The sequence below is a fragment of the Strix aluco genome, chromosome 5, assembly GCF_031877795.1.
Source record: "Strix aluco isolate bStrAlu1 chromosome 5, bStrAlu1.hap1, whole genome shotgun sequence".
Lineage (NCBI taxonomy): Eukaryota > Metazoa > Chordata > Aves > Strigiformes > Strigidae > Strix > Strix aluco.
Genome location: NC_133935.1, coordinates 50,726,330 through 50,751,074, shown reverse-complemented (window position 1 = coordinate 50,751,074; position 24,745 = coordinate 50,726,330). Strand labels below are relative to the sequence as shown.

Here is a 24,745-nt window from a genome sequence, read left to right as displayed (position 1 = left end):
AGCTCAAATGAACAGTTTGAATGTTACCACTGTTAATTTTTTTTTTTCTAACAGAAACAAATGAGGGTTTGGCCGTAATAAAAATAAATGGGAACACTGCTACTGACTAGAATAGCTTATCCTGTGATCTCAGATCTGCTTCCAAACACCATAGGTAGCTGAAACCTTCAGATTCCATTATCAACCTCCTGTGTGGCAGTAGCATGCGAGGCAGTTAATAAATCTGCTGCATTTTAAAGCAAATTCTAGGAAAACACAAAATAAATATTTAAAATGAAAGTAAATCACTTTGAAGCTACTTCCTGGGCTACATTAGTTGTACAGTGTTTTATCTTTTTAGACCTTTTCTAATTAAAAGAAAGCTTCATGAAATTTATAGTATGTCAGAAAATGGAAACACAGTTTATTACAGGATGTTGTTTAAAGTTTGCCGAGATCTCGTGCATATTCCCTTAAGCAAGCTTGCTCATATGTATGAGTCGCGGTCAGATTAGCAAACATGACTGTGACTCTTGAGATATTGAGCTGTTTGTTTTGCCTTAGACAATTATTGAAATATGGTAAGTATTTAGATCCACTCAGAGCTCCTAAAATATAAAGCTTGTGCTAGTAGAGTCCAGCTAGCTGGTATTTAATACTTCATTCTAGAGAGCTGCCTGTAGTAGGAAGAAAATCCCATCATATATCTACTTTATATCAGAAAGTAAAATTTCCTTTCAATAATTCTTGCTAAAAATTTCCTCAGTATTTTTAACTATAATTTGTCACATTTTATGTGTTATATATAAGATATATATCTTACACTGTCCAGAAGCTTCTGAAACACACTATGATAATATAGGAAATACGGTTGCCCAAGGTTTATGAAGTCCAAATTGGTTATAAGAACTGTATGCATCCTTATATTATTGGATTGTCTTCTACTGTGAGTGGTGTCAGGCTCCTTGTGCTAAGGAGACGATGGAATGGCACCAGACTGCCTGGGGAGGTAAAGCACTGAAGGCTGTTAGCACCAAAATGGGCTTTATCAGGCAAAAATAAGCATGGAAAATGAAGTAGTTTCTTTTCTGAGCTTAGTGTGTGGGCTTTGCAGGGTTGGAATTTCCCCAGAAGAGAGAGGGGAAAAGGGAAAGGGAAAAAAAGAAGGAATGAGGCAGGGCGTGGGGGAAAGGAATTGGAGGTTAGCATGTGGCTCTTTCCTTGTTGTAGTCACTGTGCCATCTAAAGCAAGTGACGAGTGACTTCGGAACAGCTGCAGAGGCTGTTGCCTGTAAAACCTGCCCTCAGGATTTGAGCTATGGGGAAAACATGTTCGGATTGTTGCAGAGTCTAGGACTTAAGGGAGCAAGGGGATTCTTGGGGCTCACCAGTCAGGTCCCCTTTCTGGGAAGGAAGTTATAAACAAAAACTGGGAAGTGTCTCCCAGGGGCTCGGAAACAACTGGTACTACTGACACCAAGGGGCTTTAACAGCACAGGATCCAATGTGGTAGCTTCAGTGAATGCCCAGCCAGGGATGCTGCAGTCTTCACTAGTTAAGATAAGCATGTTTAAGTTAATCTCTGATGACACCTCCAAGTTAGCCTACTGAAGTTATGGTAAGGAAGAAAATCACAGCTTGCATATGTAGAAGCTATCAGAGTATGCATAAAAGTCTCATAGATACTGAAACTTAAAAACCAATTTTTTCCTGCACATTATTGTGGGGAAATACTACAAAGTCAAATAATAAAAATAAATATATAGAGATGTGTCATGAAGAAAGTATCTATTGCAAACTGGTAAATACATGAAGCTGCTTTTTTTTAAAAAAAGCATTTCAAAACAATTCACATGTCAGTGAAATAGAATGGACTTCAGTGTTGCAAAAAGATTTCTATTCTTTCCTATGCTCTCATATATCTGAGATTTCTAAACTAATACTACTCAGTGGGAAGGGAGCAAAAGCATTTATAAAATGGCTTATGACATAAGAAATTAATGAAAACACAACATAGTTGTAAGTTGATGTTGCTATATTAAATTATTCTTCCATTGGTTGAAATATATCTGAAGAAAATAAAGCATATTTTTAAAAGACAATGAGTTGTCCCAGTATTCAGCAGTTAGGGAATGTATTGATAAGATATGAAATTCCAGCTTATTTGTTGATCACTTATTTCCTTTCAATCCTTAAAACTTAACAAAAACAAAAAACCCACCGCCAAAAATGTGTAAAAGCTATTGATTTGAGTGTATTGACTACTGATCTACATGCTTTAAAACATGGAGAAGACTGTTATTGCCCGAAAAAATCTTGCAAGGACAAGTGGTAGTATGCGGTCACAAGCTGCTGGGAGAGAAAAGGAAGCTGTGAGATGGTGTAAGGTGGTGCTCTTAGAAGTCCAGTGTCTGCCAAGCTATTTTTGAGGGCATCTTACGAAAAGAGGGGGATTGGAAGGAGGATTATCTCCTGTGTTTGAAGGTGCCATGCTCCTCAAGCATTAGAAGTTGTATGAAACGTGATAAGGATACTTGTTTGAAATTTTAACAAAGGAGTAATGGAGAGATGAAGCAGATGGGATGACCGTGTGCAGGCTCTCTGGGTACGGTTTGTAGAGTGGCCATAGAGATTGTAAAAGATCATGAAGTGAAGGTCAGTATCTTCTGTTGGGCTGATGATATACATCAACTTCTGCATATTTCTTTGATGCATTTGTTCAGTATGTCACTGGACAGTATCCAGTTAATACATTACCACCCATGTAGTTGAGCTATCTCACTTGAAACAGATATCTGTTTAAAATGTCTCATGCTGCTTAATTTAGCACCTTTTACAGTGACGAGAAGAAGTGCAGCACACGGTAACACATCACAGTAAAATATGCAGAGAATGTTTTTTAAGGAACAGTATCTTGCATTTTGGAGAAGGGAAAAAAGATGATTTGGAAGATTAGTCTTCTAGTTGTGACAGTTAACAACCAGAGAAGGGACAGTGGAACTTTCCAACAGTGGAGAATCTCATAAACATGTACAGCATCAGAAGTGCCAAAAGTTGCCGTCAGTTTGAGTAATGCTTCCAATTTGGACATAGCTTACTGTGACATTGATTTTTTTCGGTCATTAATGGTTCATAAATTCTGGACAGCTTCAACAAACCTTTGCACCTTGATTGCTTATGGATACCTAGAGTACCTGTGGATGCTTAAAATGAGAATGTGTTCTCCGCGTGTAGATGGAGATACCAGAGGCGTGTGTTGCCACTTGCTCCAAGCCACTCTTTAGTGAACAGAGAACTTTAAGATTCTTTTTTTTTTTTTCCTGTTATTCCTAGAAAATAACTGGCTCTGTAAGTTCTACATGGTAATATTTCATTTTTCCCACAGATCATGATTTATCTAATTGATAAGGTGCTTCCTGATAGCTATTTTGTCAATAATCTCCGTGCTCTCTCAGTGGATATGGCTGTTTTCCGAGATCTCTTACGAATGAAGCTTCCTGAACTGTCCCAGCACTTAGACACCCTGCAAAGAGCTGCTAACAGGGAAAGTGGAGGTAGGTTCAACAGAAAATGCTACTAAATTCCTTTTTGCTATTGTTTCACCTGAGCACTGGTCTAAAAATACAGTCTTTTAAGTGTTTACATGAGTTTATTGCTTCAAATATGTATTTTAAATTTTTAAGGTGAAAGATGACAGTTTCCGTTACTGATAACCTTAACATAAATAGGTGGTGCTCTCGGGGGGGGAAAAATAAAGGGGAAATAATGTGGTCCCACCACTAACTGCAAATGGAATCGTGTTGAGAAGGATATAAAATGTATGGGGTGACAACCACTGTAACACACAGCTTAGTACAAGGGCTACCTTGAAAAGGTTGTTTCTTCCCGTAGCTGAAGATACCTGTGCTGCCATTGCTCCTTGTAGTTGCTAGCTTACATAGCTGTTCTGGGAAGAGTTAAAATGTGAAAGCCAGTGGTGGCTGGTCAGTATTTCTTCACCTGCATGCTTAGCAATACACATGTGCAAAACTCAGAAGTACTTCTTGGGTTATTACCTGAAAACTGGCTTTGCACTTGAATTTTTTTTCTGGTATAGCATTCCTTCCAGACTTACTCTTTTTTTTTTTTTTTTTTTTTAAATGAGATACAGATCTTTTATTTGGGAGTGTTTTGGGGAGGGTGGATTTTTTCGAAGTCTGGAAGCTAAGTGCACCCTGAGTTCCATCTTAGAAAAGACCTGCTACCTGCTACCTTGTTCCATGTAAATTAACTGTGACTCTTCCCAAACTGTATGAAAACAAAGAAGGGGTATCAAGAAAGTATTTGCTGTTTGAAAGTGTTTTCACAGGCAGCAGCCTCTTTGGTCATGGCCTTTAGTGCATCAGTTGATACTAGGATGCACAAAGTGTTCTCTGAGCATAACAAGAAAGTAAAACTTCAGAGTTTCAGGCTGAAGTACTAATCTTGTTTGAAACTTAATAAGCTGAAAGGAAAACTGAATGTGTTAGTCGCTTCTGCTAAGCTGGCAGTGCATCAGGATATTAAACAATAGATGAGACTTTACAGAAACAGTCACCTTCACCTTCATGTAGATAAAGACTTCTTACACCATTAGTTTCTAAAGAAACACAGCATTTTGGGGTTTTTTTTGATGTTTTTTAATAAAAGCTTTTAGCTCATGGCTTTGGGGAAAGATCTTTCTGATTTAAGGAAGAAAAAACTGGTGGTGTTTTCCAAGGTTTACAGTCCCAAACCAATGCTGCTGCTTAGAGCTTTTTGCAGTGCAGCAGAATGAAAGGTGATTAAGTATGTCATTTCTCCATCGCTCTTTTTCTCAGCTTATCTTTGGACAGCTGCTGGCTAAGTAAGTTTTGAGCAATAACAGAGGTACTAGAGTGTCTGTTGGATTTCAGTATGCTATTAATACTCCTTCTAAAATAATAGGAAATTACAATTACTTTAAGGATTTTTATTTTTTTTTTATTTCAGGAGGCTATGAACCCCCACTTACAAATGTCTTCACAATGCAGTGGTTTCTGACCCTCTTTGCTACTTGCCTGCCTAACCATACAGTTTTGAAGATTTGGGATTCAGTATTCTTTGAAGGCTCTGAAATTATACTGAGAGTAGCTTTGGCTATCTGGGCAAAGTTAGGAGAGTAAGTGGTTATTTTTATCTGATTTTTCTTTTCAGTATGAGCAATATGTGTAACTTATGTTGTTTTGAAGAGTGTGTTCTCAATTCTAAACAAGATGTGATCTTTCAGGAGAATGATTCTGCTTTGAAAAAGCTGCATGAAGTGCCTCTATGGCTTCCCCAAAAACATGTGCTTCTAACATTGTGTCAGAATGGGCATGACAGTTAATTGACCCTTGCTGCAGGAAATGTCTCCATTTGTTTGTGTTGTCTGTGTATAGTCTTCATGCTATGCTAAAAGGTTGGTTGGACTTTTCTAGATTGTTACAGCTCTGAGGGAGCTGGTAATACTCTGTGGAAAGACATGCAGAGAGACTTGAGGGTGACTAGCTAATTTAGTTGGGTATCTGAAGCTAGGGGGATGTTAATTCCCCTATCTTCACTTAAGAGGACTTAAGGATTTGAGCCCATTGGCTATACCTACGAAAAGAATTCAGTGCTACTAAGAGAATGATTTAGTGCTACATGGTTCTTTTCTGTTAAGGCCTGCAAACAAATTTTCCTGAAATTCTCTGCTTTTAAGCATGTTCTAGCCAAGTTTCTATTATAGTCCTTTATGGCCTTGGAAACTCACCACATAGGACAAAAGACAAGAGGTGGTTAGTTCTTCTAAACTCCTCTGTTGTCATAGCAAATATTTGCATTCCAAAGATTGTACAGTGCTGGTGGAGAAATGAGTTTTGTCACTGACTTCAGTGGGAGGTGTGAGCTCTGACAGGTCAAGCAGATGTTAGTTCAGCTGGAACCTTTTTTCAGCCAGCGTCAGCAGCTGCATCAAATTTTTTTTGTGGTGCCTATCAACACTCACCTTCCTTTTTTCTCTGAGATTGAACCACTGGGATTTATGTTCAGCTCTCTCCTTGGAGGTTTAATTTCTTTTTTCTGTCTGAATAAATTAGCACTGAAGGCCAGTAGCGTTGTAAGAGACTTTGTTTAGCATATTTAATTTTTAATCTGAAGAATAATAATTAGAATAATAATTTCCCAAGAGCTTTATTTGTTCAGTTCATGAATGAAACTTGCATGAATCATTTGCATTAGGATTAAGCTATATGTAGTCCCATCGTGCTTTATTACTTTGTTACCATACCTTTAGATAAGGTCCTGTTGCAGTCGATCTCTGTGCACTTAAAAGCTGTAATTATGAATGTTCCAACTCATAACATGATTAAAAGTAAGTCATTGCTTTGAAGATTTTACCATAAAACTTAAAGCAAAAAGGAAGCATGTTTTATAAAAATTGGAAGGAACAGAATAAAGACATCTATAAGAATATGTCCAAAAGAATAAGCTGATCATGCTGCACACCTTGTAACTGTTGTTTGTGGGGAATAGGAGGATGTCTGGCAGATCTGAGGGCAATTAATAGAAAGAGACACTGGTGGGATGACCAGAGATCCAGAAGACAGTGAGTCGCTAAAACTGAACAAGAATTGATATGCAGTAAGTTTGTGATTAATGATGTCAAATGAGATGAGGAAGTAAAAGATTGGGCACAATGTTTTTGCTGGGAGAAGATTGTGATTTTGTTCCTCTTCTCTGCTAGAAATAGAACAGGAGGGATTTAAAGAAGTGGGGTCTGAAACACTGATCATAGTCTCATGATCTTCATACTTCTCAAGACTATCTTTCTAGTCATGAAGGTGGGGTGAGAAGTGCTTATGCTAAAATGTGGGTGGTTCAATTATACTTCCATTTTGAGGGAGACTGAAGGAGTGAGAGGGTTAAAAATGGTGCAGTAGAGAAAGCAGTGTATGGATGTCATGAGAGACTGAAGGTGTCAAGGAAGGTAAGTGGTAAGTTTGTGATAATAGGCTACACACCCATTGTTTCTCCTTTTTTTTTTTTTTTAACTACTTAATCATTCTTTTAGTTAAACTATGTTAAGATTTCAGTAGGAATTTCATAGTTCAGTAGTTGTTCCCTATAGACACTGAAGATCAAGGGAAGCTTCCTCTTCTCATCCTTAAGAAAAAAGACAGTGTACTTTTCTGATCATTCCAGCAGCTGTATTTTACAGGGGAGGATACAATAAGTAGCCAGGAATGCACTTGTTTGGGATGGAAGTAAAACAGATTTTTCACCCGAGGGGAGAGGATGTCTAGTGGCTAGCCCTAATGTATGTAGAACAGCAACTCAGAAAAGCAGATTACTCACATTTCTCTTCCTGTAGCTGACACTCTGTGGGTGATTCTGTGGTTTTAGAAATTTAAAGTGTGGAAAAAACCACCAAAAAACTCAACCGATTTCCCCCCCCCCAACCCCCAAACAAAAAAACCCCCACATCATCAAAACAGAACCCCAAAGACAAACAAAAATGTCTGCATCTCTAATTCACAAATATTCAGGATATCAGTGAATTTTCCTTCATTCTACTTTATGTGAACTCAGCTCTTCTGAATACAAATATAGCTATACTTAATTTACTCCACTGGAATGTTTTCTGGCCAGCGAGTATGTTCCCATCTGACAAAAAGTTCAACCACCGAATTCATCCATTTGGTGCATAGTGAAGAATGGGTGATGAGGCAGTCAAGAAATCTTTATGCTCCCTTTTTGAGCTGATGGAAAGCTCCCTTGTGCTAGTAGGAGGCAGGATTTATTGATTCTCATGTAGAAGTGAAAGGGGCAGAGGGAATAACCTATCTGGACATGCATGAATCCTTTATCATGAGGAGTCAGGACATTAAACCGTGCTCAGTACATTCCTTTACTGCACCAGCCTTTCCAGTGTGATGTGCACAGTTTTGTTATTTGGAAGCGTAGAGAGGATTGCAATAAACTTAAGAATTAAAGTGACTAAAAGAAACGGCATATTTTATGATGACAGAAAGTTCAGTTCTGGTTTGGAGGTGTATAATCATATGTAAAAGTAAAATGAAAAACCAATATGTATTTTGATGTAGGCAAATAGAGTGTTGTGAAACTGCAGATGAGTTTTACAGTACCATGGGGAAGCTGACCCAGGAGATGCTGGAAGACAGTCTGATTGACAGCAATGAACTCATGCAGGTGAGTAATTGTGATATAATTATTGTTTATGTTTTGTGTGCATCCTTCAGGTGCTGATTTCTAACAAATTACAGTTCAAATACTGCAGAAACCTAAACTCTTCCAAGAATAAAAGTTTAAGATAACTGAGTTGAACTAGAATGCCAGTGAAACAAATAGGTGACCTGCAGTTAAAGCTAAAATTCTTATCTTTTACATTAAGTATAGAGAATCACTAGGCTCTATTTGATAAAAATTGGTTGTATATTGACAGCTGAAAGTTTGTTGTGATACAATTCCCAGTTGGTTTTACACAAGTAAGATGTAGAATCTTCTAGTAGTCATAATTTTGAGGGTGTTCTTTTGTTTTATTTTTATGTTTTGGTCAGTTATTATTACATTGTGTCCTTTTCATTCTGCAGACACTGTGGGAGACGAGTTTATTATGTGAGAAGGGGAAAAAAAACCATCCTTCATGATTTAAAAAAAAAAAACCAAACATGAACAGTCGTCAGTGAACTATAAACAAAGACATTTGTAGATAATTGCAGTCCCTGAATTCTCAAAGCATACGTCATTGTGTGAGAACAAAGACCCTCACTGTTCTGGGAAAGGAAAGGGCGTTTAGTATTGCAGATACAATTTTATTGATTCACACTTACACTTCTTTTTGTGGCATCCTTGAGGTGTTGTCTGCTTAGATGTTTTATAAAGACCTCATGCTACAGTTCTGGAGCTTTGCTTTTGATGAGTTACAGCATGGTGTTTAAATGGGTGCAAATACAGAGCACATAATTCACCTGCAATAATTCACCTGTTTAAAGGGAAGGAAAAAAGTCAGTCTCTCTATGAAGCTGCATGAGTTTATTAACAGTAGTTAGCAGGTGACTTCTGTCACCCATTATTAGAAGCAAAACTTATTGACTGTCTGGGATAATACACTTACCTAGTCTGCTAACGTACTGCCCTGAAGTAAAGGATTACTTTCAGATTTTTTATTTTTGTTATTTTTGTTGTTTTGTCTGATGAGGGAGCTCTGGGAATGGGAGAGGTGAGCACTGTGGCTTTGTTTTGCTTCAAAAATGGAAATGCAGCTGGTCAGAGGTACTCACACTTCTTAAATAAGCATTAAGATTTCTCACAAGGCAGTTCGGATATTGAGGATGCGTGAGGAAGGTGACACAAGCTGATGTGTTCTCATATTCATTGTGTTTCAGTTCCTGGTCTCAAGTGTAGTACAAAATCAAGAAGTGGCATTTGTGACAAAGAATAATGTTGGGAAAGCTGAAGTGGGCTGTAGTGACTCTGTGGATTTCTTTCTTCGCCTTTGTGTGTAATAGAAGATAAGGCATAGGTGACTTACTGGTTGGAGGGATGGAAGGATCTTTTTGGTTTTTTAACTGTTGCAATTACAAGTATATTAAGTTAGTCTTTTTGTGCTTCAGCAAAAAATAAGCACTTGGTGCGAAGTATATGTGTGTTCATAGTGTACACGTGTATTTTGTGACACCGACAGGAGTGTTAAGGTAGGATAGCATTGCCATTGATACGGAGAATGTGTCAGGCTTAAGTTTTCTATGTAGAGAAGCAGTGTGTCTGGTTTATGTGTGTCTTCTCAGTTGAAGAAACCAACTATAGTTTAGATAGCATTCTTCAAGTCAGAGGCAGGTACTGGCAGTGTAGCCGTCTCCATCTGAGCTGTTCACTCTAGGCTGTCTTTACCTAGTGGAGAGAACTAGACACTACAAGAGTTTACCATTAGGGAATACGAATGCCACCATGTGTCTGGCTGATGCATTTGAACAATTTTCTCTGTGTTGGAGAAGAAAATAAATAAATATGAACCACTGCATTAATGAAAGGATCCAGGCTGCTTTAAGACACCATTTTTTTTAAATTGCCTTAGGCTTTTTCAGAGGAGTCAGCCAGAGATGACTGCTTTGTTTTCGAAATGTTCTTTTTTTCTTGTTTTTTCTTTTTTCCCCTAATCAAAATCGGAATAGTGAATTTACATCTGATACTTTTTACAAGGTGGCTCAAGGATTAGTATCTTACTAGGGGAAAGGATTAATACCCTACTCTGCCTTCTCTACACATTTCAGTAAAGGTTGCTGGTGGCAATCATCTCACTGTTCTTTAGACTTGCATGACACTCACACTTGCACCTGAACTACCTGTCTAGGCTCACTTAAGCCAGTGAAGAGTAACAGACACTTTTCCGCCACTAGAAAACTTGTGCTCTAAAAGACCTGTTTCCTTCCGGGAGTTCAGGAGGGAGGTGTGGCTGATCCTTCAGGGGCAAGTGTTGACAGAGCAGATGTCTGAAGTAGATCAGAGGACTCTTGTCCTCATTCTGTCCACCAGCATGTGTAGTTGGTGCAAGTTTATCATTAAAAAGCCTGCTTGCCTCCCTCCTATGCAGACAGTACACATACCTAGGATTGAGGGCTTAAAGCTTTTGCAGATTTGGCCCTTGCATGGCAAGAGTTCTTACAATGTGGTGCAGAGGAGAGCACGGAGGGATTGGAGGAGCAAGCGAGCCTACAGCTTCCTCCTTTTTGAGATTGAACAGTTTAGGTAAATAAAGGGTAAGTGCTGTACACATCAGATGGTAGACTGCATATGTATTCAGGACTAGAAGTTAAACAAATACAGTATTCAGCATTGTAATTTTATTGGTCTATTAATAAACTTGGGTTCTAACATGGAGACAGAAGGCTGTATGCCAAGTGTCTGCAGATAGTCTAAACAGCATGTATTAGATTGAGTACGTTTCCATGCCTTCTCAGAAAGTGAGCATTTTTATAAGCAGCTAAACTAATTCAGTTTGTACACTTAGAAACATTGCAACATAGAGGAGATAAGAAACAAACAGGAGAAGGAGAGGCATCCCTGTGTGTTTACTGTGGTGAAGGGGAAGAGGGATTAATCCCTCTGTAGTACCCTAGCATTTTAGACTATCTCCCAGAGACAGTTACCCTGATTTGATGGTATTCACTATTAACTTTCTGCTTGAGTAGTAATTTGTCTGTTTTCTTTTGGGTTTGTTTTTTGCTTTTGCTTTTTGTTTTGTTTTCTGAGTGAAAATGAAAAGAGAGAAGAACTTTAAACGAGTGTGAGGTGGCTCTTGAGATAAGTGTGTTTGAGCTGTCTGCAAAGGCAAAACTGCTTGCCCTCTTTTGGAAGCCACAGCCCATCACCTTCTGTATAGTGTTCTCCTAAGGGTGTAGATGGCTTTGCATTTTTAGGGTAAGCCAAAGGAGTGACAAATGCTACTGATTTAAGGTGAGAAGAGAGGTTTTCTTTGTCTCTTCTCTTGTTCCCAGAATCTGTCCCTTATGGCCATAAATAATAAGTTTGGCTGCATCGTGCTTTGTATGTGTAGGCTGTTTCCCTCTGGCACAGTTTCACCAGAATTAACCAAATGGCATCCAAGGCTGTGTACAAACTAAGAACAGGATGCTTTGACTCTGAAGCATTGCTGTGAGGAGATCACAGGTGTTGATTGACAATATTTTTTTAATTTTCACTGGAACTTGCATCAGCATAAAATTTGTTTGTGGATCTCTTAGCCAGGTGGCAAGTGAGATCTCCAGTTATAATCTGATAACAAGTAATTAAGTTAAAAATGTGTATGCTAAAAGAAAAATATTGCACAGGATCTGTTAAGAGACACAGATAGGAGACAAGCAAAAGCTAAGAGCATAATCTAAAACAGTAGGTGCAAGGAGTAAATGGAGGACTCAGTCGACTCTTTCACTTAAAGGGTAACTAGCATATGGAACAAGTTACCTGAAAAGGCTGTTGACATAAAGAGTAGAAATAAATTCCAGACACACCTCCTTCTCTGTGAAGGGAGAGAGTTGAGACATATGGGGTAAAAAAACAGGAAAGTGTGGTGGAGATCAAACAAACGGGCAGACACATTGGGCCGGAGGTAGATCTTTTTCCAGATCATAAAATTCCTTCGTCTGGTAGACTGTCGGAATATTGCTGTTCAGGCCCTAGAGAATATTTGTCTTTCATGGTAGCATTGTAGTTTCATGGCATGGCAAAGCTTCAGTTTATGCTCTGGGGTTTTGTAGGTATCCTCCTTGCCTTAGTGTCTGTGCATGGCTCAAACTGTAAAAGCATTTTCACTCAGAAGCCTGTTGAGCTGCACTATTGCCCTGTGCCCAGTACAGACAGGAGTGTCCTTCCTGCTCCTCATTGCTTACATCATTGCTGTTAGTGAAATGTTTGGGTTTTTTTTTTTCTTCTTCTGTCAGGAAAGGTCTACTACTGAATTAACGTTTGCAATTTTCCTTCGTGTATTTAGCACGGACAAGGCATGGGTCAAGAATGGATTATGTAGAAATTGTTCAGAATTTCCTTTCTCCTTAATTGAGGCCATTTGCCTTCAGATGAAAATGTCACTGACTTAATAGCACAGGGAAAAAAAAAAGTGAAGATTTCCTGTCATAGCTAATGAGAAATTTTTATGTTGCTGTCTTTCAGAAGATAGTTAATTTTCAAGATAGGGAAAAGTTATAATATTTCAGAGAAACTATGAAAAATTATATTTTGGCTATTTTTTTCTTTTTACTTCTGACATTGAGAGTCCCAATGAGTTGTGTATCAGGTATTTGAAGTCCTGAATGGCTGTAAGTGTATAAAAGTGGGGAAAAAAAAGAAAGGCAACTAAAATAGGTGGGAACAAATCAGCAGTGATACTGCAATGAATATGATGTGTCTTTATGCCAGGTTGGCTGGTGACACACATCCTGTTACTACAAAACGACTTAAAGCAAAAATAATGCTGAAAGCAAATGCATTTGCAACTATTTATCTTCTTTAACTCTGAGTATTGAAGTAAATAAAATGTATTAGGGTTTCTTACGGCCTTGTTTTAAGTTCTAGGGACTACATGTTGAGTTCAGAGTTGCAGAGAGGTTTCTTTGTTCACCACAGAACAAATTTTTTTTTAAAAAAAAACACCACCGCTACCCTCCCCAGAAAAAAACACAAAAACTCCCACAAAACAACAATCAAAACCAGAAACTGAGAGGAGAGAAGTTAGCTGGATAATGTTAGGTCCTTCCTCTTTGGCCATAACTTTTATGTTGAAGTGATTTCCTTCACACAAGCCCTTGGGACTGCTCAGATGAAGTAATGGATCTGTTAACAGTCCACATCAAGTGAGGATCTGCTCCTTCCTATCTATGCTAGTGTCAATACCTTGTTGAATACTTGAGCAGAAACATAGATCTTCTGGATCATGCATTCATGTAAGTGAAATCATAATTGGAGGAGGAGAATTTCCAGTGTGCTGGCAAGGAGAGGATTAACAATGATTATTAAATAAGTATAGGAGTTGAAAAGGACCCTACATCTCATGTTATCAGTTCCAGTTTTGGTTTTCTTTTTCTCTGAACCATGTATTTTTCTAATGAGTCAGTCTTTATTTTTCTTACAGGAAATACTGACTGAATCATAAAACTAGACCATTTCCATTTTCTTACAGCACATGAGAATATGCAGCCTTTAATCCTGCAAGACTGTGAAAGTCTGTTCATGGAGAAATCTTTTGTGAGACTGTTAGTTAAAGTGAAAATTTTAAAAGCTGCATTTTTTTCTTTTTCCCCTCCCTAGACTGTTTATACCATGGCTCAGTTTCCCTTCCCACAACTGGCAGAATTAAGAGAGAAATACACATACAACATTACTCCTTTCCCTGCAGCAGTAAAATCAACTTCACTTTCAGGGTAAGTTTGAAATGAGCTGCTTATGGCATATTGGGTTATTGTTTACCCTACACAGCTAGTGAAAAGGCAGGTGGCATCCTCCCTTGTATGCTCTTAAAGAAGATAACAATGTTTGGTGATGATCGTATTTAAGAATGTGTCCTTCTTCTTTCTCTTATGTTCTCATTTGACAGAAGGCTGGGCAGAACTAGAGACAGTGATGAGGAGAATGACCTGGATGATGAAGACTCAATTGCCAATGCAATTGGCTGTCTTGGACCACTAAGTGGGTTTTTGGCACCAGAGCTCCAAAAATACCAAAAACAGGTGAAAGGTAAAAGGGCTTTTGTTCATTTTGGAAAACGCAACTAAATCTGCATGACCTTGCAGAAATCATCTGTAGCTTCCTCTGTGAAAGCAGCAACGAAAGTTGTATTTTATATTCATGTAGACATTACAGCAGGTACCAAATGACTTGCTCTGCGGTCCGTGCAGGAAGGCTGTATGTATACAATAAATGATAGTGTGGGTTAAGGATTTGGCTACAGTTAAAAAAACCAACTCCATAGTGTTGCCCACGCACAATAAAAGAAGCACATGTGTGGAAAAAAGTCCACCTTAAATCCACACTTCTAAGACGGCTGTTAGGTAGTCAGCATTTTCTGAAGAGTGTACATGTAATAAATAATCTTGACCTTTATTAGCATATGCATGGCTAGTATTGGAGCCTATCAGTGGTGAGTGAATTCTGCAGGTCATTTCACCACCCTTTTGGCCAAACCTTCAGACTGTTGTATGTTTTGGGTATACTCACATTTTTTAAAAAATTGGGCATGAGTTAGGGTGTTCTGACAAAATGTCACTATTTTCCAAGTCCCTCCACGTTGAAATAAAATTTCTGATAGAATTATATGTTCACCTGTGCAAGCTCTACAAGCAGAACAAAATCCTGATCCATACAGGAAAAGCAGATCATTTAACTTGCGGCTACCTTTACGAAATGGTACTGGATCAACAGTGATTTTATGATATCCTAGGAGAGGCTATAGTTATTTATCTCCAACCCATCCCCACCTTCCCCCCAAAACACCCCAGACTGATGTTGCAGTTGCTGTTATCTGATTACACATCATCATTCTTGTGACTTGGTTTTACTGAGACCTATAAGCTGCAATTTTCCTCTTGATTGCTGTGGTGTTTTGTTTTTCCCTTCCTGAGGGACTGTAAGTCCCTACCTGCTGTTTCAAGCTAGCACTTAGTCAGAACATCAAACTGCTGTTGCAAACTAAGCCAAAGACAAATAAACATCCCTTGAAAAAGAGTTATCCCCTTGACCCTGGAGTGCCAGTTTGGCGGTGCATCAGAAACAGCTGTGAAAATAAACTGCACTGCTGCTGTTGCTCTGCAGCTGTTGATCAGAGACCCTCTCAAGTTGCTTGATCCTCAGCTGCTCTGTGCCTATTCCTTTTGTTGCTATGAGCAGCTTTCTCCCTGTGATGCTATAACTGTTTCTTGATGCTGCTTGCTGGTATCACTAGCTTGGTTGTTTAATCTCATGCCTGCTTGACTGTAATGTATTTTATAACTTGCATTGTTAGCCTCCTCTTTGTCCAACTGAGTGTCTTTAATAATCACTTTCTGAATTACTTCAGTGATGGCTTGATGTACTTTTGGGTAATTGAAGAACTGTGCTTATAACTTTGCATTGCTATGTTAATTGGCTTTTGTACTCTTTAAACTCCCCTCAAACCCTTGCTATTCTTAAGGAGTAGTTCCAGAGATGTAATGCTACTTATTATAAATAGTGCAGCTTTGTTAAATATGCATATTATAATACATTTTTAATTAAAGACTACAGTTAAATAAGATTATAGACTTCCCTTGTAGACAATCTGCAGAACTCTTGAGTATGCCAATTTACTCCTCATCTCCACTGTATTCCCATTCTGCAGATGAGAATGAAGAACAAAGTCTGGGTTCCAGTAACATTGCAGAATTAAGTCCAGGAGCAATAGACTCTTGCCGAAGTGAGTATCATGCTGCTTTTAACAGCATGATGATGGAGCGTATGACCACTGATATTAATGCACTGAAAAAGCAATATTCCAGGATAAAGAAGAAGCAGCAACAGCAGGTTCACCACGTGTATATCAGAACAGGTAACATATCGAAACATGCTTCATTTATTGATCTGTTACAGGCTGACTTCATCATGGGAGACAAGGCAAATAACATTCTTTTACTTTTAACTAAATAGACAAAACAAGGGAGACTGATGGAATGTATAACACATTAATAAAAGTGGGTACCACTTCATACAGACAGATTGTAAATGAGAAGGTGATGTTTCTTCTTCTTTTGTCAGGATCTGAAGATGACGACTCTGGGGTTTTTTTAGGTCCCAGGGACCAGCAGAACAATGGTATTTAAAAATGTCTTTGCTGTCTGGGTGCATTGTGTTAATCTCTGATTAAAACTTTACATCACTGGCATTCTTGGAGTTGACATACTGATGCACTATAAGAAGTGAAATGAGATGAGTACACTTCAGACCAAGTGTCAGGTAGATTCCTAGCTGGTCCATATTATCCTAACTCTTCTGAGTTCATCTGGACATGGCAAATTATGCAGCTGAAGAACTGGCTTAGATGTTCCATGTGGCTGACAGTTTACCTAGCCGTAATGATCCTGCTCTGAGGATTGAGCTGGACACCGATCCGTTATTTAGCAATCCATGTTATGGAGTCTGTTTCCCCAGTGGGCAAACTCAACAACGTGGGGGTTAGCATGTACAGCACAGCTGAACACAGCCCACCCCACTCATTCCTCCCCACTTAGGTGTCATCTTTCTAAGTCGGCATTCAACCATGCAGATGGGTCACTGTGGTGAATTCTTACTCCTCTTCTAGATTGTCTAAACTTGTCCTAGCAGGAGCACTTAAATACATAGAGCTGCAATTTTTCATTAACATTAACATAATTTATAAGGATTTTTTTTTTAATATTGGCAAAGTATTTGCTTTGAATGAAGGCTGGAGCCAGCAGAGAGTGCAAACAGTAGAATGTTGATTCCCAAGGATTGCCAACCCCCGCCCTCCAAAACAAACCCTTCTAGTCTTACTAATCATGGTGCAGGGCTGGGTTTATGGTTTATGGGTTTATGGTTTAATCATATGTCATCTAATTACCTAATTCCGAGTCTACTGCTCTGGTTTAATGAGGTGACCTAATAGAGAAGAGCTGGTGTGGTTTATCCATTAAAAATACATTGGTTCATTCTCCAGTCACACAGGCCCCATGGAGAGGCTTATTTGACTGACCTCGTATAGGGACTGAATTGTCTCTCACAGTTGGAAGAAAAATGAAGGAGAGGGGAAAGGTCAGAAGCCAATATTAATGTTAAACTATCAGTTATAGTGCCGTTCCAAAAATTGAGAAGCTATTTTTGTTATGATATATTTTCATGGTATTCCTGGCTCAGGACTTACCCATAAGTAAGAAGCAAGGAGGGAGGACAGGAAATCTTTATTATAGAAGTTACAGCTTTGTGTTTGACCCCAAGATGTAAGAAATTCAGTGATTTTTTTCTTTTTTTTTTTTTTTTTTTTTTTTAAAAATAACAGTCAGTCCTACAAACCTTTGCTATACTTCAAGAAAGGCATCAAATTTGGTGATGGATCCTTAGAACATTGATTTGTTTTGTTCTTTAACAATCCTGTGTTTCTTTTAAACACTTTCTTTCAGACAAAGGGCCAGTTACCAGCCTCCTCCCTTCTCAGGTAAACCATTCCCCAGTGATAAACCACCTCCTTTTAGGAAAGAAGATGAAATTGAATAACAGGTCTCTCAAAAATGCTGTTATTCACATCCCAAGTCATGCTACAGGGAAGATGTCTCCCATTCCCCAAGAAGATCTTAAACCAAAACTGAACTCTCCATGGCGCACTCACATACGAGTTCATCGAAAGAATATTGCTAGGGCCAAAGGCCAGCTGGGCTATGGGGATACTATAGGACTAATAGATGAGCAGAGTGAGAGCTGTAAAACAAATAGTCCTGGTGCAAAGGAGGAGACGTCCAAACATTCTGCATTTGGAGAAAGAGAAGGAGGTGGTTTGGATGACAGGACTGCTCGGAAAGCTGACCAGCAGTCATCTGAACCAGTCCCTACAGACAGCAGTACAAACATGGCAGTGGTTCAGCTAAAACTGGAAGCACTGGAACTCACCTCAGATAACAAAACTGATGCTGAGTCAGCATCCTGTCAGTCCGGCCAGCCACGTTTATCAGAGTCCTCCAGTTCATCCAGCGACGGTGGAAACCAGGCTAAATCTCCCCAGCCTGGGAACCCAAAGCCGCAAGTCTTCAATCCTTTTCCCAGTGTCAAGCCTCTTCGAAAGTCTGCTACAGCCAGGAATTTGGGGCTGTATGGCCCCACTGAAAGAACACCAACTGTACACTTCCCACAAATGAGCAGAAGTTTCAGTAAGTCTGCCAGTGGCAACAGTGGGACCAGGAAACGATGATGTACACTACCTGGTACTTTCTATTTCTGACAGCAACAAAAAATTTGTATTGCTTTTTTTTTTTTAAAAAAATGTGTGTGTGTATGTGTGTCCCAAAATGTTTCTAATCTTTAACTAATGGGAACAGAAGTGGTTACCAGATGTATAAATATGTGTCTTTGAAAATTGTGCTCCCGTGTTGTTATGGGATAGATTAGTGAAAATGCTCTCTGGCACCCTCTTGCCAATTCTGATGGTTCTGTGGTAAAATAAACATTGATTTGCAGCGTGAAGCATGTAGTTTCTTTAAACCTAACTTGGACATAAAATCACTGGCTGCCTTTAACCCCTCAGCCCCCCATGGCTGCCTCCCGTCCCTTTCAAAGCTTGAAGGGCAAATTATCTGGTGCAGCAGACACGTATAACAGTTTATGACTGCTATGCAGCTTTCCCATTAGACCTTGTCATGCTCTGTGAGTAGCTGGAGAAGCCATGACTAACAGAAGCACAAGCAGCGCCAGCAAGCGGAAGTATCACTTTGGGCCTGACATTATTACCACTTACCTCCTGGGCCGTCTGGCTTCAGACATTCTTGAGCAGCATTTTGTGTTTCTTTTCCCACAGCAGTCCTCTGCTGATAGTGTTTAATATAAATGTAGTCAGTGAGCATGAGAATAGCAGACATAAATCCATCCACAACACTGTTTTGCTCCTTTTCTGTTAGATATGTACATACATACCTTTCTGTTACTGCTGAAGAGTTGCAGCACTTCAAAATTAGGAATTGGGTACAGCTGTGTGTGTAGTTGTATGAATATTATGGCACATCTTGGCTTCAGTGGATTTAAAAGCTATTATCTAAATTATAGACTTGTAATTAAATCATATTTGCCATCTTAGCAGTAGGTAAAATATATAAACATTCCAAAGTAGTTTAGGGTTTTAAATTCTATTTATAGAGTGTTTAGATACTTAGGGTGCCACTTACCATTAAAAGCCAACACATTGTCCACTATGTAAGTGGGATGGACCCATGGGACTACCATGGGCTTCCATGGCTTGGTTCTGGTTTGGTGTGAAAGAACAATGGCAAAGCGCTAAGTTGAGTATTTACTTCCAAATCAAAAAGCAAAGCTGGTGAATACCATAAGACAAGTACATTTTTCTTCTATATATATTAAACAGGCAGGCAGAGAAACTAAATGTGGATAATTCAACTTCAGGGTTGCAAAATCAAGCAAACTCCAAGAAATTCAGGTTGCTCTTAAAATGTTACACCTCTGCTGAAATGTATGTATTGACTGTGATTCATGACCTTATTGCTTCCAGGTTTCCCATGACCTGAAAGTGTCATTATTTTTAAACTGCAGTAAAAGTATTAATGATGAATCAGCCCCATTGTATGGAATATTTTTCTTCCTCTTTTAAAATTCTTTGTTAAATTTGCAAATTAATATATCATTGTCTATTTATTAATGTATCCCGTAACCTGTAGGATGTGATACCAGTTTTACTGTATACCATAACTTATAAGCTGTACAGTATACCCTGTTGATTGTTGTGGGGACAGTTTTATTTTGTTGTTGTTTTATACAAGTGTATGCATATAAAATAATACACAAGTATGAACACTATAGATATAAAACGGACGTAGATCAGGTCCTGCCCCTGCCTTATTTTCAGATTATAGTAGTAGTGTCATTAATGATTATTTATAGCACTAAGTAAATTTAAAATAATGTAGAATTTAGTCACTGATCATGGACTGTATGAGAATTGTTTCTGCCTTGATTTGGAAGAAATGGACTTCTCAAAATTTTATTGTGAATCATTCTCCCCAGTTCTTCTTAGCTTCAGTGTATCACGTGGCTGTATACTGAACCAGTAAAAATAAAAGGACTGTCATTCCGCAAAAACAGCTAAAATGTTGCAAGTACGTGCGTGAGTTTTCAACATGTTAAGATGTGATTAAGCAATGTAAAATTAGCAAGCTTTGCGTGGATATTGGTCTGGGGAAAGAAATGCCAGTAGAATACTAATTCTAGCAATTTCAGACCTAATCAGTAACTGGCAAGTGTGCTCTGAGGGTATTGTACTCTACTTGGACAGTTAGGATTGAGGCAAAGGAACCACGGCAACTCAGTGCGTTAGTCTGACGATGTTTGCTGCAGGAAATTTTCTTTAAGTACTGCTAGATGAGAAAATTGAATGTCATTTTAGCTGTTCAGTACCTCAAAGGGTGTTCTACCTGTTGAATGTACAGCAAAAGCAACTTCATCACTTGGTACTGAGGTGGAACATTAAGACAAGGTCCAGAGAACCAGGAGAAGTTTTCAATCATTTTTTACTAAAGAATCTCCTCAGCAAACAAGGTCTTGTGATGCATCTGTGCTTGGAAGAGTGGTGTTGCAGCACTGAGGACGTTGGGAAGTGTGATGGTAGGAGTCTCTGGTCCATAAACCTTTGCATTTTGTTCTCCTTGAGGCTCCTTGTACTAATGCTCTCTTCCATGCGGTTAAATGACCATTCTGTTTGTTGGGGTTTTTTTAAACTACTCAAGGTTTGGGTTTTTTGAGAAATTATTCGGGTCAGATTGACTTATTTCTGAGAATGTATTTCATCATCATCAAATGGAAGCTGTCAACGGATGGGCATTTGATTATGTTTTGAGGACACTTACAGTACTGCAAGTGGAAACAGGTCCAAAGATATTCTGAAATTATTCAAAATTGCCTACACTTTGGGGGTGAAATTGGTAGATGGTAGAAATCAGTTTTTCAGAATTGCAGGCAGCACAGTTGATTTCAGCTGCAGCTAGGGAAAATATAATTTTATATATTTAACAAAAATCCTGCAGAATCCATTCAAAAGAACATAAGTGGTTGCTAGAAAGGCCACAAAACGTTATTTCAAGCAAAAGTAAAATTCAGCCCTTTACACTGATATGTCTAATTCAGGTACAAGTTCATGGTCAAAATCCAAGAGGACTTTAAATGTTTCAAACCTCCACAAGATGTATTTTAAACCATGTGAAATTGTTCATATAGAAATAAGGTGGCTGGTTTCACTGTTCTGTAGCTTTCCTTGACTTCTTGCAATGAGTTATCTGGTGCCAGATATCTGAGTGGCCGGGAGCCAGTGTCATCATCTGACACTGGCTCCACTGAAGCACAGAGAGACAAAACTTCATCCTAATGGATCCCTGTCCTTGTCAATGCTTTGTTTGCTCCAGTTTTACTCGCTGTTTGTTGGTGGAAGAGTCAGTCAAGGCAGGGGGTTGCCATGGAGCCCTGCAAGTGATTTGAGATGTGCAGTCGTCCCAGATGAGCACCTCCACATGTGCCATCAGCCAGCAGGGACCGGCCGGGTGACTGCTTTCTCAAGCAGCCAGAAACTGCTGTGCTTGGACACCTCTGTGTTGGTGACAGCAGCCTTGGGAAGGTGTAGTCCTCTGGGAGGGTCGTGTGTGGGAAGGGTGGATCCAGCACATTGCAGGGAAGATGTATGTAAAGGTACTTGTATCTTCTGCACACCCTTCCCCACTGAAGAGCCACTGAAGAGCCTTCGTGACTTGTACAGGCTGACTTTGATTGCCATGAAATATTTAACAAGATTTAGGACACAGAAGTGGCTTGCAGTGTAAGACCATGCCAGGCTAGCCGATGCTCAGGCCCAGCCTCCCCCAGCCTGCAGGATGCCGTTTCAGCTGTGCTTCATCCTACAAGCAGCATACAGCACTGACTGGCTCACCACAGTTTTAAAAAGAACCACAAATGTTTCCAAGTCTTTTTCTGATAAAACTCTATCAAACCACACTGGCTTACCACAAATGAGCAGGCAGGAGTAGTGGTGGCGTAGGAGGCGATGCATGTGGATGGAGAGGTTGGGAGGAGAGAAGGAGCAACACATCCAGGCAAAAGGTGCAAGAAGTCTTGAGGGAAAGCAAACGCCTCAGTGCCTGTGCTTCTTTTGAGGTTGTTTGTTTATAAGCAACAAATCAAAGGATTGGATCCATGATGTGCTACTCCCTGCCCATCCTTCGTGTGTTCAAAGTGATCATGGACTTGCCTGATGCTAGCAGGAAGCCACACCCTGTGATGTTGTTGCCCACCCACTTGGTAGCCCAGCACTTGCTCCCAGCCTGCCCCAGCAGGAGGGAGATGCCAGCAAAGAGCCTTCAGATGCAATTTACTGCGGCTTGGTTCTTACAGTGAGCCATTGGAAAGGGAGTGAACGCTGGAGTCCCAGCCGGGATAAAACATGTGCTGTCATTGCGGGCACACCTGACTTCTCTTGGCCTGTGCTCTGAGCCAGCTCTGCAAGGAGGGCGTAGCTGTGATGACACTGCCCCAAAACCAGGCTAGTAAGTGATGGTAACTGGCAGGTGTGCCAGGCCATTGCTGGATGGATGCAGCCATGCAACCCCAGCCAATCTCGGTGTGCTATCTGGAGCTCCACAATGCAGAGTCAGCTTGCTGGCTCAGGCAAAAGGCTTTGCAAGCCTGTGTGTGCTCAGAGCACGGCTTGCACCAGCTGGCAGGGGATCTGGTGGATATACGCACCACTCAACCCACAGTAGTGCTTGGGATTTAATCCTCTGCATCTGATTTGTCAGCAGCGGCCCTACCGGTCTGGTAGAAAGGGCTGCTACATGATACATTGCTTGCACTGTCCTCTCAAGGGTGTGTACAGTTTTTCATTATCACGTGTTGGTCTTTTTATATTTTATAGTTGTTCATGACAGAGAATTTTTTTGAGGAGTGCCTCATTTTTTGAATACTGGAGCAGGGGAGACAGGGGTGCTTTCTGCATTACAGCACTCAATAGTTTTTGCAACTGTTCCTCTCTATGTTTGGCTTGGACTTTCCTTTTCTGAACTCCCAAACCTTGCTTGTGTTCATTGACTGTGTGTTTGATGAGAGTTTTCAGGAAGTTAAGGATAGCCATGCTGGTTGACTTAGCCCAGCATCTTTTCTCTGATCACTAATGGTTGGAAATGCCTAAGAAAGGAGTCCTGTAGGAACACGGTGCATCCAGAGACAGCCTTCCCTTGGGGCAGTCATCCAGTTTTGTCTGGGTTGTGCACATCACACAGAGGTGAGGTAGATAGCCAGGCCAGTGGCTCATCCACAGCAAACCAGCAGTGTGCTGATCTGGGCAGCTGCATGCACAGCAGGGACCACAAACAGTAGTTTAGTAGCAAAGTTTTCTCCTTCACATAAAAAGAATAATAATAATGGAGACATGACCAGGAATGGAAAGAATAATAAACACCAGAAAATGTAAGCCTGAAACAGTAGCTGTTGCTGTGATTCCTGCTGTGTGCCGGTTTGCCTCTGCAGGCTCTGCTTGCACTTTGAGCCACACAGCGGTTCCTGCCCTCCCAGCTCACCGGCCTCCCCTTGCCAGGGGGAAGCCACAGGACTGGCCTGGAGGGATCCTCTGAAGGGGCAGGAGGTGGGAACAGGCTGGAAGACCTCACAGGTCCTCAGAGAGTCAGACACGGCTGAAAAATTGGGTATAGCACTTCACACAGCTCATGCAGTGATGACGGATGCTCAGGCAGTAGTTACTGACCAGTTTCTCAGCCCTATTCAGACACACCCAGTGGTATTGCTCTGCTCCCACTGCTCACTGCCCATAATGGCTCCTCCACTGCATGTGTGCATGTACCTTGCTTTCCCTTCCTAATGGCTCTGCTGGCTTCTCCAGATGACACACAGGTATGAACACCGGCCGAGAGTCCAGGGCAGGAGCCACTCAATGCAGATACACCACAAGGACACCTGTGGAGGGAAAGGGTTTGGCCAGCAAGAAAGAAGCAAGTTTATTCTTAGGAAAAGGAGGTCTCTAGCGACCATCCAGCATTGGTATAGGAGTCCAATGGTAACACTTTGAAAGGCCAGTGCTTTACAGCTCACCTGCAATTAGTCATGTGTGCTCAGGGAGAGGAGAGCTGAGCGAAGCCTTACAAGGTGTGAACTTGTAGTTCCTGGCACCAAATGTGGTGTCAGAAATCTTACAATTGTTTCACAACTGAGACTTACAATTGCAGCTTTCCTTACTCTCCTAAAGTCATGTTTTCATGAAACTGGATTATTTTTTTTTTTTCCTAACAAATGTAGGTCTATTGCTCTGCACCAATGGTCTATTTTATCTGCATCAAAATACAGCTGTGAACCTGATCTTCTGCTTGTTCTCGCACTACCAGACAGTTGTATTAGACATCACGCCCTTTTGAACTCCAGATTTCTGTGTATGATAATTTTTTATACTGTTTCCCCTGCACTAGTAAACTTTTCACCCAGCTGCAACAATACTGCTCACTGTCTGGCCCCCAGTGCTCTTAGA

The 24,745-nt window shown here is 40.1% G+C and overlaps 1 protein-coding gene across 6 annotated transcripts in view; it reads left to right on the top strand.

Moving 5' to 3' along the window:
• TBC1D30 (TBC1 domain family member 30) overlaps positions 1–20,319 on the top strand; it is a 57,523-nt gene extending 37,204 nt beyond the window's left edge. For 3 of the 6 annotated variants that reach the window (XM_074827326.1, XM_074827320.1, XM_074827325.1), the window contains 8 exons: positions 3,365–3,533; positions 4,969–5,137; positions 8,082–8,187; positions 13,798–13,910; positions 14,084–14,223; positions 15,842–16,048; positions 16,255–16,311; positions 17,634–20,319. In XM_074827326.1, coding sequence (XP_074683427.1) covers positions 3,365–3,533; positions 4,969–5,137; positions 8,082–8,187; positions 13,798–13,910; positions 14,084–14,223; positions 15,842–16,048; positions 16,255–16,311; positions 17,634–18,415 — 1,743 coding nt within the window. In that variant the 3' untranslated portion in view covers positions 18,416–20,319. The remainder of the gene's footprint in view (positions 1–3,364; positions 3,534–4,968; positions 5,138–8,081; positions 8,188–13,797; positions 13,911–14,083; positions 14,224–15,841; positions 16,049–16,254; positions 16,312–17,633) is intronic. The other 3 variants (XM_074827322.1, XM_074827324.1, XM_074827321.1) reach the window with 2 other exon arrangements.
• The last annotated feature ends 4,426 nt before the right edge of the window (positions 20,320–24,745 follow it).